The sequence below is a fragment of the Panulirus ornatus genome, chromosome 56 (assembly GCF_036320965.1).
Source record: "Panulirus ornatus isolate Po-2019 chromosome 56, ASM3632096v1, whole genome shotgun sequence".
Lineage (NCBI taxonomy): Eukaryota > Metazoa > Arthropoda > Malacostraca > Decapoda > Palinuridae > Panulirus > Panulirus ornatus.
This window is the reverse complement of record NC_092279.1, coordinates 30088806-30114740: the sequence shown is the minus strand read 5'-3', so window position 1 is coordinate 30114740 and position 25935 is coordinate 30088806. Positions and strand designations below refer to the sequence as shown.

The following is a 25935-nucleotide window of genomic DNA, read 5'->3' as shown; positions in this document are numbered from 1 at the left end:
ATCAAAATCCCCAAGAATGACTAAGTCTTTATCCTGTATTGTTCATTGTGAACTCTTGTACATGACTGTGTCAGTATCTACTGGCTGACTAGGTTATCTATTGATGACATATATGTAAAGTAGGGAAAATTCTGTGCTAATGTGAACACATAAGTGTTTAATAGTGGCAGATATTGTAGTTTGAATTTCTATGGGGTTTGGGTAAGATTTTCCATACACTGCAGCTCCACCTCCTCAACCATCTCTGTCTCTTACAAATCATTTACAGTCTGGTAGAATGTACTTACTAATCACATCACTGTTTTTTGTGCTCAGAAATGTTTCTGTTCACTGTTTTCTAGACAATGCAATTAAGCTATATTGTTTTTGATGAATCTTATATTCAAGTAAAGTCTATCTAATTTCTCTGAGTGATTTCTGTACAATATTGGTGGCTTGATTTGGAGACTGGCTATTTTTAGACCACGTGTGACGAGCCCCAATGACCAACCTCCGTCATCATTGTCTGATGAGTTGGGAAGGGAATTCGATCTTACTTCCCTCATGTGACATGTAACATAAACAGACCTGACCTCAACTGCCCATTTGATGTGGTCAACACACCAACCTCTATCAGGCCTCAACAAAAATTTTTTCCCCTGCAGTTGTAAGAAAATTTGATCTATGATTCGCACAACTGAGTTCCGTCTCTTTATTGCTAAGGTGAATGTGGTCTTTGTTGTACAAACCTCTATCTCCTATGAAGTCAAGCCTTGAGCCTACAAAAAGACAGAAAGAGAGAGACAAAGAGAAGGGGGGCAGAGCAGGACAAAGAAAACAAGTAAAATGCTCACATGACTGCCTCAGAAAGAATTCTTTTAAATTTCAAAACCTGCATTTATCTCCTATGTGATCTGTCCTGCAAGCATGACAGGATATTCATATGAAGATGGAGGGCACATACCTTGTGCATTTGGTTAAGTCTTTGGGTGTCTATAACCCCAATGGCCTGGGCTGGGCTGTGCTCAGGCTCTTGGATTTGGTAGCTGGTCAACCAAGCTGTTGGAAGCCAAACCCCTAAGGCCTACATAGCCCATACAGCCTGGCTGGTCTGATACATCTTGTAGGCACTTGTCCAGTGCACTCTTAGAATTTACTACTGTGCATCCCATTATGTGGGGGAGTTGGATTGTATGGTAGATATATATATATATATAAGTTTTTATCGAGGATGTAAGGCATGCGTACGTGTAGGAAGAGAGGAAAGTGATTGGTTCTCAGTGAATGTAGGTTTGCGGCAGGGGTGTGTGATGTCTCCATGGATGTTTAATTTGTTTATGGATGGGGTTGTTAGGGAGGTGAATGCAACAGTTTTGCAAAGCAAGGCAAGTATGAAGTCTGTTGGGGATGAGAGAGCTTGGGAAGTGAGTCAGTTGTTGTTCGCTGATGATACAGCACTGGTGGCTGATTCATGTGAGAAACTGCAGAAGCTGGTGACTGAGTTTGGTAAAGTGTGTGAAAGAAGAAAGTTAAGAGTAAATGTGAATAAGAGCAAGGTTATTAGGTACAGTAGGGTTGAGGGTCAAGTCAATTGGGAGGTAAGTTTGAATGGAGAAAAACTGGAGGAAGTAAAGTGTTTTAGATATCTGGGAGTGGATCATAGAGTGGGGGAGGGGGCGAAAATCCTGGGAGCCTTGAAGAATGTGTGGAAGTCGAGAACATTATCTCGGAAAGCAAAAATGGGTATGTTTGAAGGAATAGTGGTTCCAACAATGTTGTATGGTTGCGAGGCGTGGGCTATGGATAGAGTTGTGCGCAGGAGGATGGATGTGCTGGAAATGAGATGTTTGAGGACAATGTGTGGTGTGAGGTGGTTTGATCAAGTAAGTAACGTAAGGGTAAGAGAGATGTGTGGAAATAAAAAGAGCGTGGTTGAGAGAGCAGAAGAGGGTGTTTTGAAATGGTTTGGGCACATGGAGAGAATGAGTGAGGAAAGATTGACCAAGAGGATATATGTGTTGGAGGTGGAGGGAACGAGGAGAAGTGGGAGACCAAATTGGAGGTGGAAAGATGGAGTGAAAAAGATTTTGTGTGATCGGGGCCTTGAACATGCAGGAGGGTGAAAGGAGGGCAAGGAATAGAGTGAATTGGATCGATGTGGTATACCAGGGTTGACGTGCTGTCAGTGGATTGAATCAGGGCATGTGAAGCGTTCGGGGTAAACCATGGAAAGCTGTGTAGGTAAGTATATTTGCGTGTGTGGACGTATGTATATACATGTATATGGGGGTGGGTGGGGCCATTTCTTTTGTCTGTTTCCTTGCGCTACCTCGCAAACGCAGGAGACAGCAAAAAAAAGAAAATATATATATATATATATATATATCTTTCTTTTTCTTTCAAACTATTTGCCATTTCCCGCGTTAGCGAGGTAGCGTTAAGAACAGAGGACTGGGCCTTTGAGGGAATATCCTCACCTGGCCCCCTTCTCTGTTCCTTCTTTTGGAAAATTAAAAAAAAAAACGACGGGGAGGATTTCCAGCCCCACGCTCCCTCCCCTTTTAATCGCCTTCTACGACACGCAGGGAATACGTGGGAAGTATTCTTTCTCCCCTATCCCCAGGGATAATATATATATATATATATATATATATATATATATATATATATATATATATATATATATATATATACCACATCGTTCCAATTCACTCTTTTCCTTGCACACCTTTCACCCTCCTGTATGTTCAGGCCCCAATCGCTCAAAATCTCTTTCACTCCATCCTTCAACCTCCAATTTGGTCTCCCACTTCTCCTCGTTACCTCCACCTCTGACACATATATCCTCTTGGTCAATCTTTCCTCACTCATTCTCTCCATGTGACCAAACCATTTCAAAACACCCTCTTCTGCTCTCTCAACCACACTCTTTATTACCACACATCTCTCTTACCCTTACATTACTTACTCGATCAAACCACCTCACACCACATATCATCCTCACACAATTTCATTTCCAACACATCCACCCTCCTCCATACAATTACATCAATAGCCCATGCTTCACAACCATATTTCATTGTTGGAATCACTATTCCTTCAAACATACCCATTTTTTGCTCTCCAAGATAATGTTCTTTCCTTCCACACATTCTTCATCACTTCCAGAACCTTTGCCCCCTCCCCACCCTTTGACCCACTTCTGCTTCCATGGTGTCATCCGCTGCTAAGTCCACTCCCAGATATCTAAAACACTTCACTTCCTCCAATTTTTCTCCATTCAAAATTACATCCCAATTAACTTGTCCCTCAACCCTACTGAATCTAATAACCTTGCTCTTATTCACATTTAATCTCAACTTTCTCCTTTCCCACACTTTTCCAAACTTGGTCACCAGCCTTTGCAGTTTGTCACACGAATCAGCCACTAGAGCTATATCATCGGCGAACAAATGACTCACTTTCCAGGCCCTCTCATCCCTAACAGACTGCAAACTCATCCCTCTCTCAGAAACTCTTGCATTAACCTCCCTAACCACCCCATCCATAAACAAATTAAACAACCATGGGGACACCACACACCCCTTCCGCAGTCCGACATTCACTGAGAACCAATCACTCTCCTCTCTTCCTATTTGTACACATACCTTACATTCTTGGTAAAAACTTTTACTGCTTCTTGCAACTTACCTCCCACAGTATTGCATGAATGCAAGGCTTGGGTTATTAATGAGAATGCAGAAGAGGGTGAATGTGTTGCAAGTGAAATGTTAGAGGACAGTATGTGGTGTGAGGATGGTGGATTATGTAAAAAATAGAAAAGAGAGTGGTGTAGTAATAAAAATTATATGTAGGTTGATGGAACTGAAGAGGGTGCGCTGAAATGGTTTGAACATTAGGAAAGAATGAGTAAAGTTGACAAAGAAGATATATGTGTCAGAAGTGGTGGGGACAAAGAGAAGGGGGAAGCTGAATTGGAGATAGAAGGACAGAGTGAACAAGATTTGGGATGCTCAAGGCCTGAATGTGGAGCAAGGTGAAAGGCATGCAGTGGATTGGGTGAATTACAGCAATGTGGGATGCAGGGGGTAACACGTTGTCAATGGACTGAACTAGGGCTTTTGAAAAAGTTGGAGTAAACCATGGAAAGGTCTATCGGGCCTGGTTGTGGTTAGGGAGCTATGGTTTCAGTGCATTATGCATGGCAGAAAGTAGGGACCAAAGAAGGAGCTGGAGAAAGGATATGATAGGGTTGATAGAGATGCTTTGTGGAAGGTTTAAGAGTATGTGGATATATATATATATATATATATATATATATATATATATATATATATATATATATATATATATATTATTTTTTTTATTTTTATTATACTTTGTCGCTGTCTCCCGCGTTTGCGAGGTAGCGCAAGGAAACAGACGAAAGAAATGGCCCAACCCCCCCCCCCCATACACATGTATATACATACGTCCACACACGCAAATATACATACCTACACAGCTTTCCATGGTTTACCCCAGACGTTTCACATGCCCTGCTTCAATCCACTGAAAGCACGTCAACCCCGGTATACCACATCGCTCCAATTCACTCTATTCCTTGCGCTCCTTTCACCCTCCTGCATGCTCAGGCCCCGATCACACAAAATCTTTTTCACTCCATCTTTCCACCTCCAATTTGGTCTCCCTCTTCTCCTTGTTCCCTCCACCTCCGACACATATATCCTCTTGGTCAATCTTTCCTCACTCATCCTCTCCATGTGCCCAAACCACTTCAAAACACCCTCTTCTGCTCTCTCAACCACGCTCTTTTTATTTCCACACATCTCTCTTACCCTTACGTTACTCACTCGATCAAACCACCTCACACCACACATTGTCCTCAAACATCTCATTTCCAGCACATCCATCCTCCTGCGCACAACTCTATCCATAGCCCACGCCTCGCAACCATACAACATTGTTGGAACCACTATTCCTTCAAACATACCCATTTTTGCTTTCCGAGATAATGTTCTCGACTTCCACACATTCTTCAAGGCCCCCAGGATTTTCGCCCCCTCCCCCACCCTATGATCCACTTCCGCTTCCATGGTTCCATCCGCTGCCAGATCCACTCCCAGATATCTAAAACACTTCACTTCCTCCAGTTTTTCTCCATTCAAACTCACCTCCCAATTGACTTGACCCTCAACCCTACTGTACCTAATAACCTTGCTCTTATTCACATTTACTCTTAACTTTCTTCTTCCACACACTTTTCCAAACTCAGTCACCAGCTTCTGCAGTTTCTCACATGAATCAGCCACCAGCGCTGTATCATCAGCGAACAACAACTGACTCACTTCCCAAGCTCTCTCATCCCCAACAGACTTCATACTTGCCCCTCTTTCCAAAACTCTTGCATTTACCTCCCTAACAACCCCATCCATAAACAAATTAAACAACCATGGAGACATCACACACCCTTGCCGCAAACCTACATTCACTGAGAACCAATCACTTTCCTCTATTCCTACACGTACACATGCCTTACATCCTCGATAAAAACTTTTCACTGCTTCAAACAACTTTCCTCCCACACCATATATTCTTAATACCTTCCACAGAGCATCTCTATCAACTCTATCATATGCCTTCTCCAGATCCATAAATGCTACATACAAATCCATTTGCTTTTCTAAGTATTTCTCACATACATTCTTCAAAGCAAACACCTGATCCACACATCCTCTACCACTTCTGAAACCACACTGCTCTTCCCCAATCTGATGCTCTGTACATGCCTTCACCCTCTCAATCAATACCCTCCCATATAATTTACCAGGAATACTCAACAAACTTATACCTCTGTAATTTGAGAACTCACTCTTATCCCCTTTCCCTTTGTACAATGGCACTATGCACGCATTCTGCCAATCCTCAGGCACCTCACCATGAGTCATACATACATTAAATAACCTTACCAACCAGTCAACAATACAGTCACCCCCTTTTTTAATAAATTCCACTGCAATACCATCCAAACCTGCTGCCTTGCCGGCTTTCATCTTCCGCAAAGCTTTCACTACCTCTTCTCTGTTTACCAAATCATTTTCCCTAACCCTCTCACTTTGCACACCACCTCGACCAAAACACCCTATATCTGCCACTCTATCATCACACACATTCAACAAACCTTCAAAATACTCACTCCATCTCCTTCTCACATCACCACTACTTGTTATCACCTCCCCACTTGCGCCCTTCACCGAAGTTCCCATTTGCTCCCTTGTCTTACGCACTTTATTTACCTCCTTCCAGAACATCTTTTTATTCTCCCTAAAATTTAATGATACTCTCTCACCCCAACTCTCATTTGCCCTTTTTTTCACCTCTTGCACCTTTCTCTTGACCTCCTGTCTCTTTCTTTTATACATCTCCCACTCAATTGCATTTTTTCCCTGCAAAAATCGTCCAAATGCCTCTCTCTTCTCTTTCACTAATACTCTTACTTCTTCATCCCACCACTCACTACCCTTTCTAATCAACCCACCTCCCACTCTTCTCATGCCACAAGCATCTTTTGCGCAATCCATCACTGATTCCCTAAATACATCCCATTCCTCCCCCACCCCCCTTACTTCCATTGTTCTCACCTTTTTCCATTCTGTACTCAGTCTCTCCTGGTACTTCCTCACACAGGTCTCCTTCTCAAGCTCACTTACTCTCACCACCCTCTTCACCCCAACATTCACTCTTCTTTTCTGAAAACCCATACAGATCTTCACCTTAGCCTCCACAAGATAATGATCAGACATCCCTCCAGTTGCACCTCTCAGCACATTAACATCCAAAAGTCTCTCTTTCGCACGCCTGTCAATTAACACGTAATCCAATAACGCTGTCTCCCGCGTTTGCGAGGTAGCGCAAGGAAACAGACGAAAGAAATGGCCCAAACCACCCCCATACACATGCATATACATACACGTCCACACACACAAATATACATACCCATACATCTCAATGTACACATATATATACACACACAGACACATACATATATACACATGCACACAATTCACACTGTCTGCCTTTACTCATTCCCATCACCACCTCGCCACACATGAAATAACATCCCCCTCCCCCCTCATGTGTGCGAGGTAGCGCTAGGAAAAGACAACAAAGGCCCCATTCGTTCACACTCAGTCTCTAGCTGTCATGCAATAATGCCCAAAACCATAGCTCCCTTTCCACATCCAGGCCCCACACAACTTTCCATGGTTTACCCCAGACGTTTCACATGCCCTGATTCAATCCACTTACAGCATGTCAACCCCGGTATACCACATCGATCCAATTCACTCTATTCCTTGCCCGCCTTTCACCCTCCTGCATGTTCAGGCCCCGATCACTCAAAATCTTTTTCACTCCATCTTTCCACCTCCAATTTGGTCTCCCACTTCTCCTCGTTCCCTCCACCTCCGACACATATATCCTCTTGGTCAATCTTTCCTCACTCATTCTCTCCATGTGACCAAACCATTTCAAAACACCCTCTTCTGCTCTCTCAACCACACTCTTTTTATTTCCACACATCTCTCTTACCCTTACATTACTTACTCGATCAAACCACCTCACACCACATATTGTCCTCAAACATCTCATTTCTAGCACATCCACCCTCCTGCGCACAACTCTATCCATAGCCCACGCCTCGCAATCATACAACATTGTTGGAACCACTATTCCTTCAAACATACCCATTTTTGCTTTCCGAGATAATGTTCTCTACTTACAAACATTCTTCAAGGCTCCCAGGATTTTCGCCCCCTCCCCCACCACATGATTCACTTCTGCTTCCATGGTTCCATCCGCTGCCAAATCCACTCCCAGATATCTAAAACACTTCACTTCCTCCAGTTTTTCTCCATTCAAACTTACCTCCCAATTGACTTGACCCTCAACCCTACTGTACCTAATAACCTTGCTCTTATTCACATTTACTCTTAACTTTCTTCTTTCACACACTTTACCAAACTCAGTCACCAGCTTCTGCAGTTTCTCACATGAATCAGCCACCAGCGCTGTATCATCAGCGAACAACAACTTACTCACTTCCCAAGCTCTCTCATCCCCAACAGACTTCATTTTTGCCCCTCTTTCCAAAACTCTTGCATTCACCTCCCTAACAACCCCATCCATAAGCAAATTAAACAACCATGGAGACATCACACACCCCGTGCCGCAAACCTACATTCACAAACCTACATTCACACCTTCATCACATTCTGAGCAATCAATAACTAACTTTTTGTTCTTTTTGTATCAGTAGTGTAATGCTGAAATAGTTTCCATCATATCAATTTTTCATTAACATCTTGATCACTGTTTCCAACATTAGCAAGGCAGCGCCAGGAAACACAAAGAAAGACCCACCCACTCATATACAGACATATATACATACATATCAACATATACACATATACATACATATCAACATATACACATATACATACATATGCATACACATACATATACATCATACAAACCTCCAACAGCCAGGATCGAACCCAGGACCCCTGTGCAAGAGGCGGGAATGCTACACTTGCACAGGGGTCCTGGGTTCAATCCGGGCTGTTGGAGGTTTGTATGTTCTATGAAGGTGTGTTCATATGCACTTTATTCTTTTCTTTTCTTTCTTTTAAACTATTCGCCATTTCCCGTGTTAGCGAGGTAGCGTTAAGAACAGAGGACTGGGCCTCTGACGGAATATCCTCACCTGGCCCCCTCTGTTCCTTCTTTTGGAAAATTAAAAAAAAAAAAAAACGAGAGGGGAGGATTTCCAGCCCCCGCTCCCTCCCCTTTTAGTCGCCTTCTACGACACGCAGGGAATACGTGGGAAGTATTCTTAATCCCCTATCCCCTTTATTCATATACATATATACACATGTATATATTCATACTTGTTTGCATTCATTCATTCCTGGCACCACCCCATCCCACAGGAAACAGCATCATCAGCACCTTCATCAGCAAAAAAAAAAAAAAAAGCTACAATCATCCACACTCAGTCTCTAGCTGTCATGTGTAATGCACCGAAACCACAGCTCCCTAACCACAACCAGGCCCCACAGACCTTTCCATAGTGCAATCCAGACATTTCACATGCCTTGGTTCAGTCCATTAACAGCATGTCAACCCCGGTTTACCGTATCGTTCCATTTCACTCTAATCCCTGCCTGCCTCTCACCCTTCTGTATGTTAAGGCCCTGATCACTCAAAATCTTTTTCAATCCATCCTTCCACCTCCAATTTGGTCTCCCACTTTTCTTTGTTTCCTCCACCTCTAACACAAATATCCTCTTTGTCAATCTTTCCTCACTCATTCTCTTCAAATGTCCAAACCATTTCAACACACCCTCTTCTGCTCTCTCTCAACCACGCTCTTTCATCACTTACACGATTCGACCACCTCACACAACATATTGTCCTCAAACATCTCATTTCCAACACACCCACCCTCCTCTGTACAACCCTATCTATAGCCCATGCCTTGCAACCATATAATATTGTTGGAACAACTATTCCTTCAAACATACCCATCTTTGCTCTCTGAGACAGCATTCTCTTTCCACATATTATTCATCGCTACCAGAACCTTCACCCCTTCCCCCACCCTGTGACTCACTTCCACTTCCATGGTTCCATTCGCTGCCAAGTCCACTCTCAGATATTTAAAACAGTTCACTTCCTCAAATTTTTCTTCATTCAAACTTACAGCCCAATCAACTTGTCCCTCGACCCTACTGAACCTAATAGCCTTGCTCTTATTCACATTTACTCTCAACTTTCTCCTTTCACACTTCTTACCAATTTCAGTCACCAACTTCTGCAGTTTCTCACTCAAATCAGCCACCAGTGCTGTATCATTGGCAAACAAAAATTGATTCACTTCCCAAGCCCTCTCATCCACAACAGAGTGCATACTCACCCCTCTCTCGAAAACTCTTACATTTACCACCCTAACCACCCCAACCATAAACAAATTAAACAACCATGGTGACATCAAAAACCCCTGCCACAGACCGAATTTCACTGGGAACCAATCACTCTTCTCTTCCTACTCGCAAACATGCCTTACACCCTTGATAAAAACTTCCCTGCTTCTAGCAGCTTACCTCCCACAACATATATTCTTAAGACCTTCCATTATGTTATAACAAAATCAATGTTGCCTTTGGATATTTTCATCCAATCCCTGCAGTGTTTGATCTCAGGAACCTTCCAGGGAAGGAATCAAGCAACACTTTCTTTTGAAGAGAGTTTTAGTCTAAACCACTAACTATATATGGAATTCACAGTTTTACATTAAATCTCTTAGAAAAATCTGAGTGTTGATCATGCACCTCAGTCCTTTCAGCAGCAAAAACATACTTATATGTATGGTTATATGGTGTATGTTTAAGCCTAAAGAGATAACAAGTTCTTCACATCTTAAGTTCATTGGAAGCTTGCCAGAACTGAATGCAACCTTTCAATTTTTGAGGATCTGAAAGGTCCAGTGCATATTCTAATCCAAGATTATGGACAAAGTCGACCATTTTCAGGATGTCGTCAGTGACCAACAAGTATATCTAGTAAACATAAAGTCCAATTTCAATCTACACAGTAAAATAATATAACCTCAGCATGGTTTTCTTATCTGCTACTTATGGGCACTAAGACCCTGCCCTCAAAATGTTACAAACTCTCACTTTTTTGTAAAAATTAAATATGAAATACATACTTCAATCTTCCTTAATACATGTGGAATGCTGATCTTATAGTTGATCATATAAATTATATAGCAATAGCATTTTCTTCAGAGAAATTTAAACCAGATCTATTTGCCCAACAGCACCTTGCAAGTATCTTACGGCAACTTCAGGAGATAATGATGTGTGAATCCAACCCCAAGTCACAGACAAAAAAGGGATAAATCAATATCTCCTTGAATAGTTTGATGGCAGCAATGAAGCACTAACTACACAATCTTGCCCCCAATTGGTACATCCAATAACACTCTCATAAATGTATCTATTTTAATGGCACTTTCCCCTCCAACAGCTCCTTCTAAGCATTATATTAGCACTTCAACAAAGCTGACTGGAATGACTTGGGTAACTTCTTTTCTGACTTTCCTTGGAAAAATTACTGTCTCTTATGTGGTGATACTTCCGTCTCCACCAAATGCATAGCAGAGGTTTTCCTTGTGGGAACGGAAGTATTTATCCCCTTAACTTCCAAGACGACCTATTCTTCCAGTCCATGTTTAAACCGTTCCTGTTCTGAGGCCATTCAGACAAGGGATCCAGCATATTGGGCTTGGAAAAACTCTCCTTCCTCTGACTATCATTCAGCTTTTATCACTGCCCGTAATCATTGCAAGCAAGTTATCCATCAGGCAGTGTTCTTGTATTCAAAGGAAGTGCGTAACCTCTCATCATCATCTACTGACAAGTCTTTCTGGTCTTTAGCTAAAGGCACCTCTAACAACTTCTATTGCTCTACCTTTCCTTCTATTTTTCATTCTGACGGCACTATTGCTGTCTCTCCCACAGACAAAGCAATTTATTTTGGTTCCCTTTTCTCCTCTAACTCCACCTTGGATGACTAACATTTCTTCACCCCCTGATGCTCCTCTTACTATTCTTATGCCCCTCCTTGTAATCTCTTTTTGGACTGTTCGAAAAGAGCTTCTCTTCGGACACAAGCAAGGCTTATGGTCCTGATAGCATCCATCCCCATGTACTAAAAGTGTGTCCCTCTAAACTTACATCTGTGCTTGCTCATTTGTTCCATTTCTGTTTAAAAACCAAAACCTTTCCTTCTCCTTGGAAGGATGCGTTGCTACATCCCATCCTTAAGAATGGTGACTGCGCTGATCCCTCTAACTACTGTCTTACTTTGACATCTACCATTTCCAAAATCTTTGAATCCCTCCTCAACTTCTATATCCTTAGACAATTCAACACTAATAATCTTCTCTCTGATTACCAGTATAGCTTTTGTTAGGTGAAATCCACTGGAGGTATTTTTCCCTAGCTTACTAATGTCTGATCATCATCCCTGAGATTTTGCAGTCTTATGTAGTGGCCCTTAACATATCCAAAGCTTTTGACAGGGTGTGGCATCAGAGTCTCATCTCCAAGCTCCCATCTTTTGGCTTCCCTTCCTCACTTTGCTCCGATATACCTAGCTTCCTCTCCAGCCGATCTATCTCTGTGGTTATAGATGGATCAGCTTCACTTCTTTCTCCATTAACAGTGGTGTTTCTTAAGGTTCTTTCCTGTCCTCTACACTTTTTCTCCTTTTTTTCAATGATTTCCTCTCTTCAACAAATAATCCAATGCGCTCATATGCTGATAACTCATCACTGCATCCATTTACATCCTTCAATTCTGCTCCTTCTCTCACTCAGTCTACATCTTGTCTTGAAACAGCTTCCTCAATAAACTCGGACAGGATATCTCAGTGGGGTAGATGTAATCTAGTTGATTTTAGTGACTCCAATACGCAGTTTCTACCCATCTCTCTATCAAAAATTCCTGACAATTCTCATCTCTCCTTTGATGGTTCTGTAATTCCACCTCTTGACTCAATGAACATACTTGGCATTACTGTAACATCCACTCTTTCTTGGAAAACCCACTTTACAGGAAGAGGTGAGCCTGCCTCTAAAAAACTGGATGTCTTGTTTAGATGTTGACACTTCTTTTCATCTGAACAGTTATTCTGTTCATACAAAGAACTGCAGAGCTAGAACCATCCCAGATGTGCTAAAAAAAAAAAAAAAAAAAAAAGAAAAAAAAAAAAACACTTCTTGAATGGAGTACTGGTCTCACATCTGGGGTGGTTCTAGCTCTGCATCCTTACTTGGTAGGGTTGAATCAAAGCAGTCCAGTTTCTAAACTGTCCCAGGTTAACTTACAAATTTGACCCTCTTGCCCTACAATGTGATGTTGGTTTGCTTCTCCTCCTCTATAGGTATCACTTAGGTTTTTGTTCCTGAGAGCTGGCTGCTTGTGTCCCCCTACCACTAGCTAGACCATGCAATACATGACAAACTATTGCATCACATGATTACTGTGAGGCCATTGGCAACTCAAGGGGGGCCTGTTTCAGTAAGTGTTTCTTTCCTTACACCTCAAAGCTTTGGAGCTCTCTACCTTCTCATGTCTTTCCCTCTAATCATGACCTGGCACATTCTAAAAGGCAGGTTTGTCACTTCCTCCAAAATTTGTAAATACTTTCCCTTGTCTCTTCTTCCCTTCCATAATCCTCTTTATATTTCAATTTAGGCCCTGCCCTGATGTGGACTTTTGTCTGTGATTGGGGGGATTCATACACTGCCCTACAGCACATCTTGTGGGAAGTCTCAAGATTACTGACAAAAGACCCTTTCCTTTAACTTTCTGTCTTCCAAAAACTGTGGAATAAACCTTAATAATTTGCCTTGGAGGCCCATTTTGTAGAACTGTTTATTGTTACTATATATTCAAGCAGTATCATGAGTTTTATTTCTGCATTAAAGAACAACACTATCTTATGATGGTAATTTGCCAATCCTTTCTGAAATGTTACTTGATATTTGTATCAGGAAGTTTGCAGTACATCAAAACCTTCTAAAAACATATTGGAATGAAGTAATATAACTATATCTTTCAAGTCACCACATAAATGAAATATCAATAATTTTTTCCATTAGTTTGCAAAGACACCTAGTCAATGCAAAAGGTCTATGGCTTGTAGTAAAGGTAGACTCTTTCCCTGACCAAGAACAGGGAAAATGTTATGGGGAAAATCAGTGTTTCTCCACCAGAAAGACAGAGGGGCAGACTGTATGAACCAAAATTTTTTTTAGAAAACATCCTGAAGAATTTCTCATGCTCAAGGAACAAAACTCATACAAGAGAAATATCATTTACAAGTAAGTTCTGCATATTAATTTTTCTTTCATACATGTTCACTATTTCCCAAGTGAGCAAGGTAGCATCCAGAACAGATGTCCGAGCCTTAGAGGAGAAAAGATTCTCTTTTGGCTCTACTCTATTTTTTCATTTAGATAGTAAAACATGAGGGAAGGATTTCCAGCCCCTTACTCCTAACCCTCTTTGTCACCTTCTATGACATGCAGGAGATACATAACATGTATTCTATATTCCCTGTCCCTAGGGATATTAGTTTATTTGCAAGAAAAATTGAAAACTGCAATGCTGTATCAATACAGTTTTCATTGAGTCATCAAAGCTTTCTATCAAGCAGCACTACTCCTGAAGCAGGAGCTGTAGGAGCATGTGAGAGAGTGTAAGAAAGTAAAATCTAAAGTGATGTGGGTAAAACTGAAAGTGGATGGAGAGAGATGGGTGATTATTGGTGCTTGTGCACCTGGTCATGAGAAGAAAGATCATGAGAGGCAAGCATTTTGGAAGCAGATGAGTGTAAGTGGCAGCAGCTTTGGTGCACAAGATCTAGTATTAGTGATGGGTGATTTAAATGTGAAGGTGAGTAATGTGGCAGCTGAGGATATGTGAATGGAAATGGTGAAAAGCTTGTGGATTTGTGTGCTGAAAAAAGACTGGTGATTGGGAATACCTGGTTTAAAGAGAGATATACATGACTACACATATGTGAGTAAGAGAGATGGTCAAAGGGCATTATTAGATTACAAAGATGGTCAAAGGGGATTATCAGATTACATGTTCACTGATAGGCATGTAAAAGAGAGACTTCTGGATGTAAATGTGCTGAGAGGGGCTGCTGGTGGGATGTCAGATCACTATCTTGTGGAGGCAAAGGTGAAGATTTGTAGAAGTTTTCAAAAATGAAGAAAAAATGTTGGGGAGAAGAGAGTGAGCTTGGAAAGGAGACTTGTATGAGGAAGTACCAGGAGAGAGTGAGTGTAGAATGGCAAAAGGTGAGAGCAAATGACGTGAGGGGAGTAGGTGAGGAATGGGATGTATTTAAGGAAGCAGTGATGGCATGTGCAAAAGATGCAAGTGGTATGAGAAAGGTGGGAGGTGGGTAGATTAGAAAGGGTAGTTAGTGGGATGAAGAAGTAAATTTATTTGTGAAAGGGAAAGGAGAGGTGTTTGGACGATACTTGCAAGGAGGGAGTGTAAATGACTGGGAGATGTATAAATGAAAGCAGCAGAAGGTCAAGAGGAAGGTGCAAGGGTTGAAAAAGAGATCAAATGAGAATTTGGGTGAGAGAGTACCATAACACTTTAGGGAGGATAAAAACAGGTTTTGGAAGGAGGTAAATAGCATGTGTAAGACGAGAACAAACAGGAACAATGGTGAAGGGGGCAAGGGGGATGTGATAACAGACAGTAATGAAGTGAAAAGGAGATGGGGTGAGTATTTTGAAGGTTTGTTGAATGTGTTTGATGACAAGAGTAGCAGATGAATGGGTTAGTGTGCAAAGTGAGAGGGTCAGGGAGAATGGTTTGGTTAAGAGAGAAGAGGTGGTGAAAGCTTTGCGGAAGATGAAATCCAGCAAGACAGCGGGTTTGGATGGTACAGCATTTGAATTCATTAAGAAAGTGGGTGACTGTGTTGTTGATTGGTTGGTAAGGATATTCAATGTATGTACGGACCATGGTGAAGTGCTTGAGGATTGGAGAAATGCATGCATGGTGCCACTGTACAAAGGCAAAGGGGATAAAGGTAAGTGTTCAAACTACAGAGGCATACATTTGTTGAGTATTCCTGGGAAATTGTATGGGAGGGTATTGACTGGGGAGGAGCAGCGTGGATTCAGAAGCAGTAGAGGATGTGTAGATCAGGAGTTTGCCCTGGAGAAGGTGTGTGAGAAATACTTAGAAAAAAGGTGGATTTGTATGTAGCATTTATGGATCTGGAGAAGGCATATGATAGGGGTGATAGAGATGCTTTGTGGAAGGTTTTAAGAATATATGGTGTGGGAGGTAAGCTGTCAGAAGCAGTGAAAAGTTTTTACCAAGGATGTATGGCATGAGTACGAGTAGGAAGAGAGGAGAGTGATTGGTTCCCAGTGAATGTTGGTCTGAGGCAGGGGTGTGTGATGTCCCCATGGTTGTTTAATTTGTTTATGGATGGAGTGGTTAGGGAGGTAAATGCAAGAGTTTTGGAGAGAGGGGCGAGTATGCAGTCTGTCGGAGATAAGAGGACCTAGGAAGTGAGTCATTTGTTGTTTGCCAACGATACAGCTCTAGTGGCTGATTCAAGTGAGAAACTGCAGAAGCTGGTGACTGAGTTGGGAAAAGTGTGTGAAAGGAGAAAGCTGAGAGTAAATGTGAATAAGAGCACAGTTATTAGGTTCAGCAGGGTTGAGGGACAAGTTAAGTGGGATGTATGTGGAGTGGAGAAAAACGGAAGGAAAAGAAATGTTTTAGATATTTGAGAATGGACTTCAGCGAATGGAACCAAGGAGGCAGAAGTGGATCATAGGGTGGGCTAGGGAGCTAAGGTTCTGGGAGCAATGAAGAGTGCATGGGAGGAGAGAACATTATCACAGAGAGCAAAAATGGGTATGTTTGAGGGAATGGTAGTTCCAACAATACTATATGGTTGTGAGGCATGGGCTATAGATTGGAGTGTATGAAGGAAGGTGGATGTGTTGGAAATAAAGTTTTGAGGACAATATGTAGTGTGAGGTGGTTTGATTGAGTAAGAAATGAAAGGGTAAGAGAAATGTGTGGAAATAAAAAGTGTGGTTGACAGAGCAGAAGAGGATGTGTCAAAATGGTTTGGACATATGGAGAGAATGAGTGAGGAAAGATTGACAAAGAGGATATATGTGTCAGAGGTGGAGGGAACAAGGAGAAGCAGGAGACCAAATTTTTTACCCACATCACTACCCTAAACTCTTTCATGCTACTCCTCCTTCAATAGAAGAGATATCCCTTCCTTTGCTCTTGCCCTCTCACTAACCCCTGACTTTGTCTAAGTTATTCCCTATGAACTTCGCTTCACTCAGAGATACAACATCCAGGTTCCTCTCCTCAAACATACTATCTCTTTCCCTTCTCATCCTGGTTGCATCCACACACATTCAGACTCCCCAGCCTGTGCCTTCAAGGAGGATAAGCATCTTCACTTAGCTCTATCTTCTGTTCTATGTTTTAGAAATCAAAATACAAGGTGGGGAGGGTGTACACCTCCCTCCTCATCTCACTTCTTTTATTCATCTTCTACAACATGCTGGGTATACAAGGAAAGTATTCTTTCTCCCCTTTCCCCAGGGATAAGTATACTTTTCCACTATCACTAGGAAAAGAGAAAAATATGAAAACTGAGCAAAAAATCTTTAAAGACATTAATTCAAAACAGTTGCAATCAAAATATATATAACAAGTAGGGATTATTTCTGGGTGTCTTGCAATACTCTGGGAATCATAATATCTGATACAGATATGAATGTAAAAGACAGTACTGTCAGATGTTTTGCAGATGACATGAGTCACAGGGTGAAAGATAAAGGTTAAAGTCCTGAGTGCACTATGGAGTATGTGGAAGGATAGTTCATGTCATTTAGGATAAAGACATATGTCTGAAGGTATGGCAGTCCCATCAGTGCTGTACATATGCAAATCTTGTGGATTGAGCTAAAAAGAAAAAGAGTGGAAGTGTTTGTTGAAAATCAAATGGCTAAGAATAAGTGATGTGAAGCAGGTTGATTAATTATAATTAGTGCAGTTAGAATGAGAGACCTGACCAGGGTGTGATGCTATAGTCTGGATATATGAAAAGGATTAGAAAAGAAAGAATGACTACGAGGAAGTACATGTCTGAAAAGGATGGAGCAAAGGGGAGCAGGGTTTTTTGAGACAGAAAGATTGGGTGGAGTTTTTGTGGTATGAGGGCCTGAACATTTAGGAGTTGGTGAGATGTGTGAATAAAACAGAGTGAACTAGATCAACATGGTATAAGGTAGACAAAGTGATAATTATCAATGAGCAGAAGCAGAACACAAGAAGCACTCAAGGTAAACGATGAAACAGATTTGGAATAGGCTTAGCTGTGGATGCTTGAATCTGATTTCAGTGCATTATATAAATGACAGCTAGGGAGCAGATGTGTAAAAATGAGGCCATTATTTACTTGATCATAATGCTACCACATTAAGGCAGGCAAAGGAATTAGGCATAAAAAAGTTCAAGAGATGTACTAGCGTTCTGTAAGGCTTTACAGATTTGATGTAAATATAAATGAAAACAATGTTAAAGATAACAGTAGATAATGAATGTGCCTGACCTCCAAGAATTTTCAATCTCAACAATTTGCTGAGAGAACTCAGCACACAGTTCTTCCCTTAAACGTTCCTCTAGCTCAACCTTCTCCTTGTGTTCCTTGACCAGTTCTTCTTTCAAACGGGAGATAAGATGAACAAGAGCCTGGATAAAAAACAATAGAACAATTAACACATAAAATAAAAAATTCTAATTCTAATTTCCAAGTATCAAAATTGAAAGGGAACAGTATGTGAAAAATGATGCATAGCATGTAAGTATCCTTCCCATAAACATGCATGAGGAAGTACTGCATTGACACCAAAGAATATGAATTACGAAAAGAAATTCATATTGATGTAACAGTATAAATAAAGTAAACAATAGTCTAGATCAAAATGAGATCATGTTTAGTAAGATATTTAAGATATTGTAGAGAAGAATCAGAAAGAGAATTATAATAGTATATCTGAAACTCGAAGGATATCATGAAGTACTCAGAATATTACATAGTGTGATCATATCAGTAGAAAGGCTTATGGACTCATTTTCTAAGAAAGGCATAGCCACGTAGAACATATGGCAAGAGATAAGCTGGACGAGAAGAATATTGTACTACAGAGTATGCTATACAGAAGATAGGCAGGATATTAGCAAAACATAACTCTAGGGCAGTGTTTTCAGAGGCTCCTACCTAATGTTCCTACTAACAACTTCCAACTAATGTTCCAACCTACCACTCCTAACTAATGCTCCCAGATAATGTTTCTACTACTACTTCCTAGTGTTCCTCCCTACTACTTTTATCTATTGCTCAGACCATTTCACTAAACAGGAGGGCTAGCACAAAACACTGCAGGAAAATCTAGAGTTGCAAAGAATGAGTTGTATGAGTTAGTATTGTCAAGTGTTATGTGTGACAAGGAGAGATTGCATGTTTGTGGACAGAATGCCAGCAGTTCACATGTAAGTGAGGCAGAAAGAAAAGACAGCTATCTGGGTCAAAGGGATGCAACCTGACAACCACTGAAGTGCTGGCTCACTACGCAGCCATCACTAGCCCTCCCAATACCCAAGCAAATAGTACTGATAATAGACCTCCTTGATCAATGGCTGCCTACCAACTAATACCAACACATGAAAAAATAAACATAATAAAGTAGGAGAAGGCCAACAAGTATAAAGAAAAAAAAAGACAATGATAAAAAAATGAAAATGGTTTGGACATATGGAGAGAACAAGTGAGGAGAGGTTAACAGAGAGGATGTTTGAGTCAGAAGTGGATGGGACAAGGAAAAGGTAGAGATCAATCTGGAGATGGAAGGATGGAGTGAGACAAAATCTTAAGTGATCAGGGTTTGATCAAACAAGAGGATGAAAGGTGCATGGGATTACTTGAATAGCAATGATATGGTGTACAGGGGTCGACGTGCTGTCAATGGACCAAACTAGGGTATGTGAAGCAGCCAAGGGAAACCATGAAAAGGTCTGCGGGGTTTGGTTGTGGATAGGGGGCTGTGGTTTCAGTGCATTACAAAAGACAGCTAGAAAATGGATGTGATTGAATGCAACCTTTTTTTCACCAAAAAAAAATAAGATCAAGTGGATCAAAATAATGGAATACAATTTCTTTTTCATACTTAACCACGTTTTCCTTTGGTAGCAAGGAAGTGCCAGGAACAGACAAAAAAAGAAAGCATCTGCTCACATCTGTTCCCTAGCTGTTATGTGTAATGCATTGAATCCACAGCACCATATTCACAATCCAGCCTCACATAAGAACAAAAAATAAGATGATAGAATATAAATAAACATTCAAACCTACAGTTGTGGGATTACAAAAAGTCAAGGAACTGACTTTCTCTTTTGAACAATGATTCAACTAACTGACTACAGTGACAGTGTAACAACCACTCATTGGTATACCACACTTTGAAAAGTTGCTGTTTTCCAGCTTCTCTACCTTTGATCATTTCCCAATATTTCTTTCTCAATTTACAATATCATTCTTACTTGTACTTTCCCCTAAAGTGTAGCTGCAACCCTCATTCTATTCAGATATTCCTATTTCTCAGTGCAAGTAAGCAAGGAAGCTACAACTGCTTCGATTATGAACAGCAAACAGCATACAAAATTTGTAACTATGTATTCAAGCATTTTAACTTTCTAAAAGAGGAAACAGAAGGAGGAGTCACACGGGGAGTGCTCATCCTCCTCGAAGGCTCAGATTGGAATGTCTAAATGTGTATGGATGTAACCAAGATGAGAAAAAAGGAGAAATTGGTAGTATGTTTGAGGAAAGGAACCTGGATGTTTTGGCTCTGAGTAAAACAAAGATCAAGGGTAAAGGGGAAGAGTAGTTTGGAAATGTTTTGGGAGTAAAGTCAGGGGTTGGTGAGAGGACAAGATCAAAGGAAGAAGTAGCACTACTCCTGAAACAGGAGTTGTGGGAGTATGTGATAGAGCATAAGAACGTAAACTCTAGATTGATATGGGTAAAACTGAAAGTGGATGGAGAGAGATGGGTGATTAATGGTGCATATGCACCTGGGCATGAGAAGAAAGATTATGAGAGGCAAGTGTTTTGGGAACAGCTGAGTGAGTTGCTAGCAGTTTTGATGCATGAGACCAGGTTATAGTGATGGGTGATTTGAATGTGAAGGTAAGTAATGAGGCAGTGGAGGGAATAATTGGTGTACATGGGGTGTTTAGTGTTGTAAATGGAAATGGTGAAGAGCTTGTAGATTTGTGTGCTGAAAAAGGACTGGTGATTGGATTTAAAAAGAGAGATATGCATAAGTATACGTATGTAAGTGGGAAAGATGGCCAGAGAGCGTTACTGGATTACATTTTAATTGATAGGCATGTAAAAGAGAGACTTTAGGATGTTAATGTGCTGAGAGGTGCAACTGGAGGGTTGTCTGATCATTATCTTGTGAAGGCAAAAATGAACATTTGTAGAGGTTTTCAGAAAAGAAGAGAGAATGTTGGAGTGAAGATAGTGGTGAGCTTGGGAAGGAGACTTGTGTGAGGAAGTACCAGGAGAGACTGAGTACAGAATGGAAAAAGGTGAGAGCAAAGGGCATAAGGGGAGTGGGGGAGGAATGGGATGTATTTACGGAAGCAGTGATGGCTTGTGCAAAAGATGCTTGTGGCATGAGAAGTGTGGGAGGTGGGCAGATTAGAAAGAGTAGTGAGTGGTGGGATGAAGAAGTAAGATTATTTGTGAAAGAGAAGAGAGACATTTGGACAATATTTGCAGGGAAATAGTGCAAATGACTGGGAGATGTATAAAAGAAAGAGGCAGGAGGTCAAGAGAAAGGTGCAAGAGGTGAAAAAGAGGGCAAATGAGAGTTGGGGTGAAAGAGTATCATTATATTCTAGGGAGGATAAAAAGATGTTTTGGAAGGAGGTAAATAAAGTGTGCAAGAGAACAAATGGGAACATCGGTGAAGTGGGCTAATGGGAAGGTAATTACAAGTAGTGGTGATGTGAGAGATGGAGTGAGTATTTTGAAGGTTTGTTGAATGTACTAGATGATAGAGTGGCAGATATAGGGTGTTTTGGTCGAGGTGGTGTGATGCTCTGTGGAAGGTATTAAGAGTATATGGTGTGGGAGGCAAGTTGCTAGAAGCAGTGAAAAGTTTTTATCAAAGATGTGAGGCATGTGTACGAGCAAGAAGAGAGGAAAGTGATTGGTTCTCAGTGAATGGATGAAAGCAGCATGTATGAATATGTACATGTGTATATATGTACATATCTGTGTATGTGTACGTTGAAATGTATAGGTATGTATGTATATGTGCATGTGTGGGTGTTTGTATATATACATGTGTATGTGGGTGGGTTGGGCCATTCTTTCCTCTGTTTCCTTGCGCTACCGCGCTAACGCGGGACATAGCGACAAAGTATAATAAATATAAATAAAAGATAATTTATTACTTAATACACTTTGTCACTGTCTCCTGCATTAACAAGGTGGCGCAAGGAAACAGACAAAAGAATGGCGCAACCCACCCACATACACACGTATATACATACATGTCCACACACAAACACATATAAATACCTATAAATTTCAACATATGGGAATAGGGGATTCAGAATACTTCCCACGTATTCCCTGCGTGTCGTAGAAGGCGACTAAAAGGGAAGGGAGCGGGGGGGGCTGGAAATCCTCCCCTCTCATTTTTTTTTAATTTTCCAAAAGAAGAAACAGAGGGGGCCAGGTGAGGATATTCCAAAAAAGGCCCAGTCCTCTGTTCTTAGCGCTACCTCGCTAACGCGGGAAATGGCGAATAGTAAAAAAAAAAAAAAAAAATAGACATATCTTTTCTTTCTTTCTTTCATACTATTCACTACTTCCGGCATCAGCAAGGTAGCGTTAAGAACAGAGGACTGGGCCTCTGAGGAAACAGACATATATATATATATATAAACACATGTACATAATTTATACTTTGTGAAGTTATTCATTACTGTGGCCAACCCATCACACATGAAATGACACCCTCCTAACCCACACGTGAGCAAGGTAGCACTAGGAAAAGAAAACAAAGGCCACATTCATTCACACTCATTCTCTAGCTGTCATGTATAATGCACCGAAACCACAGCTCCCTTTTCACATTCAGGCCCTAAAAAACTTTCCATGGTTTACCCCAGACACTTCACATGCCCTGGTTCAATCCAATGACAGCACATCGACCCTGGTATACCACACCATTTAAATTCACTCTATTCCTTGCACGTCTTTCACCCTCCTGTATGTTCACGCCCCGATCGCTCAAAATCTCTTTCACTCCATCCTTCCACCTCCAATTTGGTCTCCCACTTCTCATTCCCTCCACCTGTGACACATATATCCCCTTTGTCAATCTTTCCTCACTCATTCTCTCCATGTGACCAAGCCATTTCAATATACCCTCTTCTGCTCTCTCAACCACACTCATTTTATTACCACACATCTCTCTCTTACCCTTTCATTTCTTACTCAATCAAACCATCTCACACCACTTATTGTCCTCAAACATCTCTAGCCATTTCAATACACCCTCTTCTGCTCTCTCAACCACACTCTTTTTATTACCACACATCTCTCTCTTACCCTTTCATTTCTTACTCAATCAAACCATCTCACATCACTTATTGTCCTCAAACATCTCATTTCCAACACATCTACCCTCCTCCACACAACCCTATCTATAGCCCATGCCTCACAACCATATAACATTGTTGGAACCCCTATTCCTTCAAACATACCCATTTTTGCTCTCCGACACAACGTTCTCACCTTCCACATATTCTTCAACGCTCCCAGAAATTTCACCCCCTACCCCACCCTGTGACTCTCTTCTGCTTCCATGGTTCCATCCACTGCCAAATCCACTCCCTGATATCTAAAACACTTCACTTCCTCCAGTGTTTCTTCATTCAAACTTATCTCCTAATCTACTTGTCCCTCAACACTAATGAACCTAATAACTTTGCTCTTATTAACATCTACTCTCAACTTTCTTCTTTCACACACTTTACCAAACTCAGTCACCAGCTTCTGCAGTTTCTCACCCAAATCAGCCACCAGCGATGTATCATCAGCGAACAACAACTGACACTTCCCAAGCTCTCTTATCCACAACAGACAGCATACTTGCCCCTCTCTACAAAACTCTTGCATTCACCTCCTGAACAACCCCATCCATAAACAAATTAAACAACCATGGAGACATCACACACCCCTGCTGCAAACTGACATACACTGGGAGCCAATCACTTTCTTCTCTTCCTACTCCTACACATGCCTTACATCCTTGATAAAAACTTTTCACTGCTTCTAGCAACTTACCTCCCACACCATATATTCTTAATACCTTCCACAGAGCATCTCTGTCAACTCTATCATATGCCTTCTCCAGATCCATAATTGCTACATACAAATCCATTTGTTTTTCTAAGTATTTCTCACATACATTCTTCAAAGCAAACACCTGATCCACACATCCTCTACCACTTCTGAAACCACACTGCTCTTCCCAATCTGATGCTCTGTACATGCCTTCACTCTCTCAATCAATACCCTCCCATATAATTTCCCAGGAACACTCAATAAACTTATACCTCTGTAATTTGAACACTCACCTTTATCCCCTTTGCCTTTGTACAATGGCACTATGCATACATTCCGCGAATCCTCAGGAACTTCACCATGATCCATACATACACTGAATATCCCCACCAACCAGTCAACAACACAGTAACCCCCTTTTTTAATAAAGTCCACAGCAATACCATCCAAACTCACTGCCTTGCCGGCTTTCATCTTCCGCAAAGCTTTCACTACCTCTTCTCTGTTTACCTAATCATTCTTCCTGACCCTCTCACTTCGCACACCATCTCGACCAAAACACCGTACATCTGCCACTCTATCATCAAATGTATTCAACAAACCTTCAAAATACTCACTCCATCTCCTTCTCACTTCACCCCTACTTGTTATTAACCCCCCCCCTAATTGTCCCCTTCACCGATGTTCCCATTTGTTCTCTTGTCTTACACACTTTATTTACCTCCTTCCAAAACATCTTTTATTCTCCCTAAAATTTAATAATACTCTCTCACCCCAACTCTCATTAGCCCTCTCTTTCACCTCTTGCACCTTTCTGTTGACCTCTTGCCTCGTTCTTTTGTACAACTCCCAGTCATTTGCACTATTTCTCTGCAAGAATCGTCCAAATGCCTCTCTCTTGTCTTTCACTAACAATCTTACTTCTTCATCCCACCACTCACTACCCTTTCTACTCTGCCCACCTCCCACCTTTCTCCTACCACAGGCATCTTTTGCACAAGCTATCACTGCTTCCCTAAATACATCCCATTCCTCCCCCACTCCCCTTACATCATTTGCTCTCACCTTTTTCCATTCAGCACTCAATCTCTCCTGGTACTTCTTCACACAAGTCTCCTTTCCAAGCTCACTTACTCTCACTACTCTCTTCACCCCAACATTCTCTCTTCTTTTCTGAAAACCTCTACATATCTTCACCTTCGCCTCCACAAGACAATGATCAGACATCCCTCCAATTGCCCCTCTCAGCACATTAACATCCAAAAGTCTTTCTTTCACGCGCCCATCAAGTAACACGTAATCTAATAACGCTCTCTGGCCATCTCTCCTACTTACATACATATTTATATTATTTATTTATTTCACTTTGTCGCTGTCTCCTGCATTAGTGAGGTAGTGCAAGGAAACAGATGAAAGAATGGCCCAACCCACCCACATACACATGTATATACATACACGTCCACACACACAAATATACATACCTATACATCTCAACGTATACATATAAATACACACACACATATACATATATACACTTGTACATAATTCATACTGTCTGCCTTTATTCATTCCCATCGCCACCCCACCACACATGAAATAACATACGTATACCTATATATATCTCTCTTTTTAAACCAGGTATTCCCAATCACCAGTCCTTTTTCTGCACACAAATCTACGAGCTCTTCACCATTTCCATTTAAAACATTGAACACTCCATGTACATCAATTATACCCTCAACTGCCACATTACTCACCTTTGCATTCAAATTACCGATCACTATCACTCAGTCTTGTGCATCAAAGCTGCTAACACACTCACTCAGCTGCTCCCAAAACAACTGCCTCTCATGATCTTTCTTCTCAGGACCAGGT

At 41.2% G+C, this 25935-nt stretch overlaps 1 protein-coding gene across 1 annotated transcript in view; it reads right to left on the bottom strand.

The window, feature by feature from the left end:
* LOC139765800 (uncharacterized) overlaps window positions 1–25935 on the bottom strand; it is a 357196-nt gene that overhangs the window by 219703 nt on the left and 111558 nt on the right. Inside the window, exon 12 of the mRNA XM_071693594.1 lies at window positions 18241–18380. Coding sequence (XP_071549695.1) covers window positions 18241–18380 — 140 coding nt within the window. The remainder of the gene's footprint in view (window positions 1–18240; window positions 18381–25935) is intronic.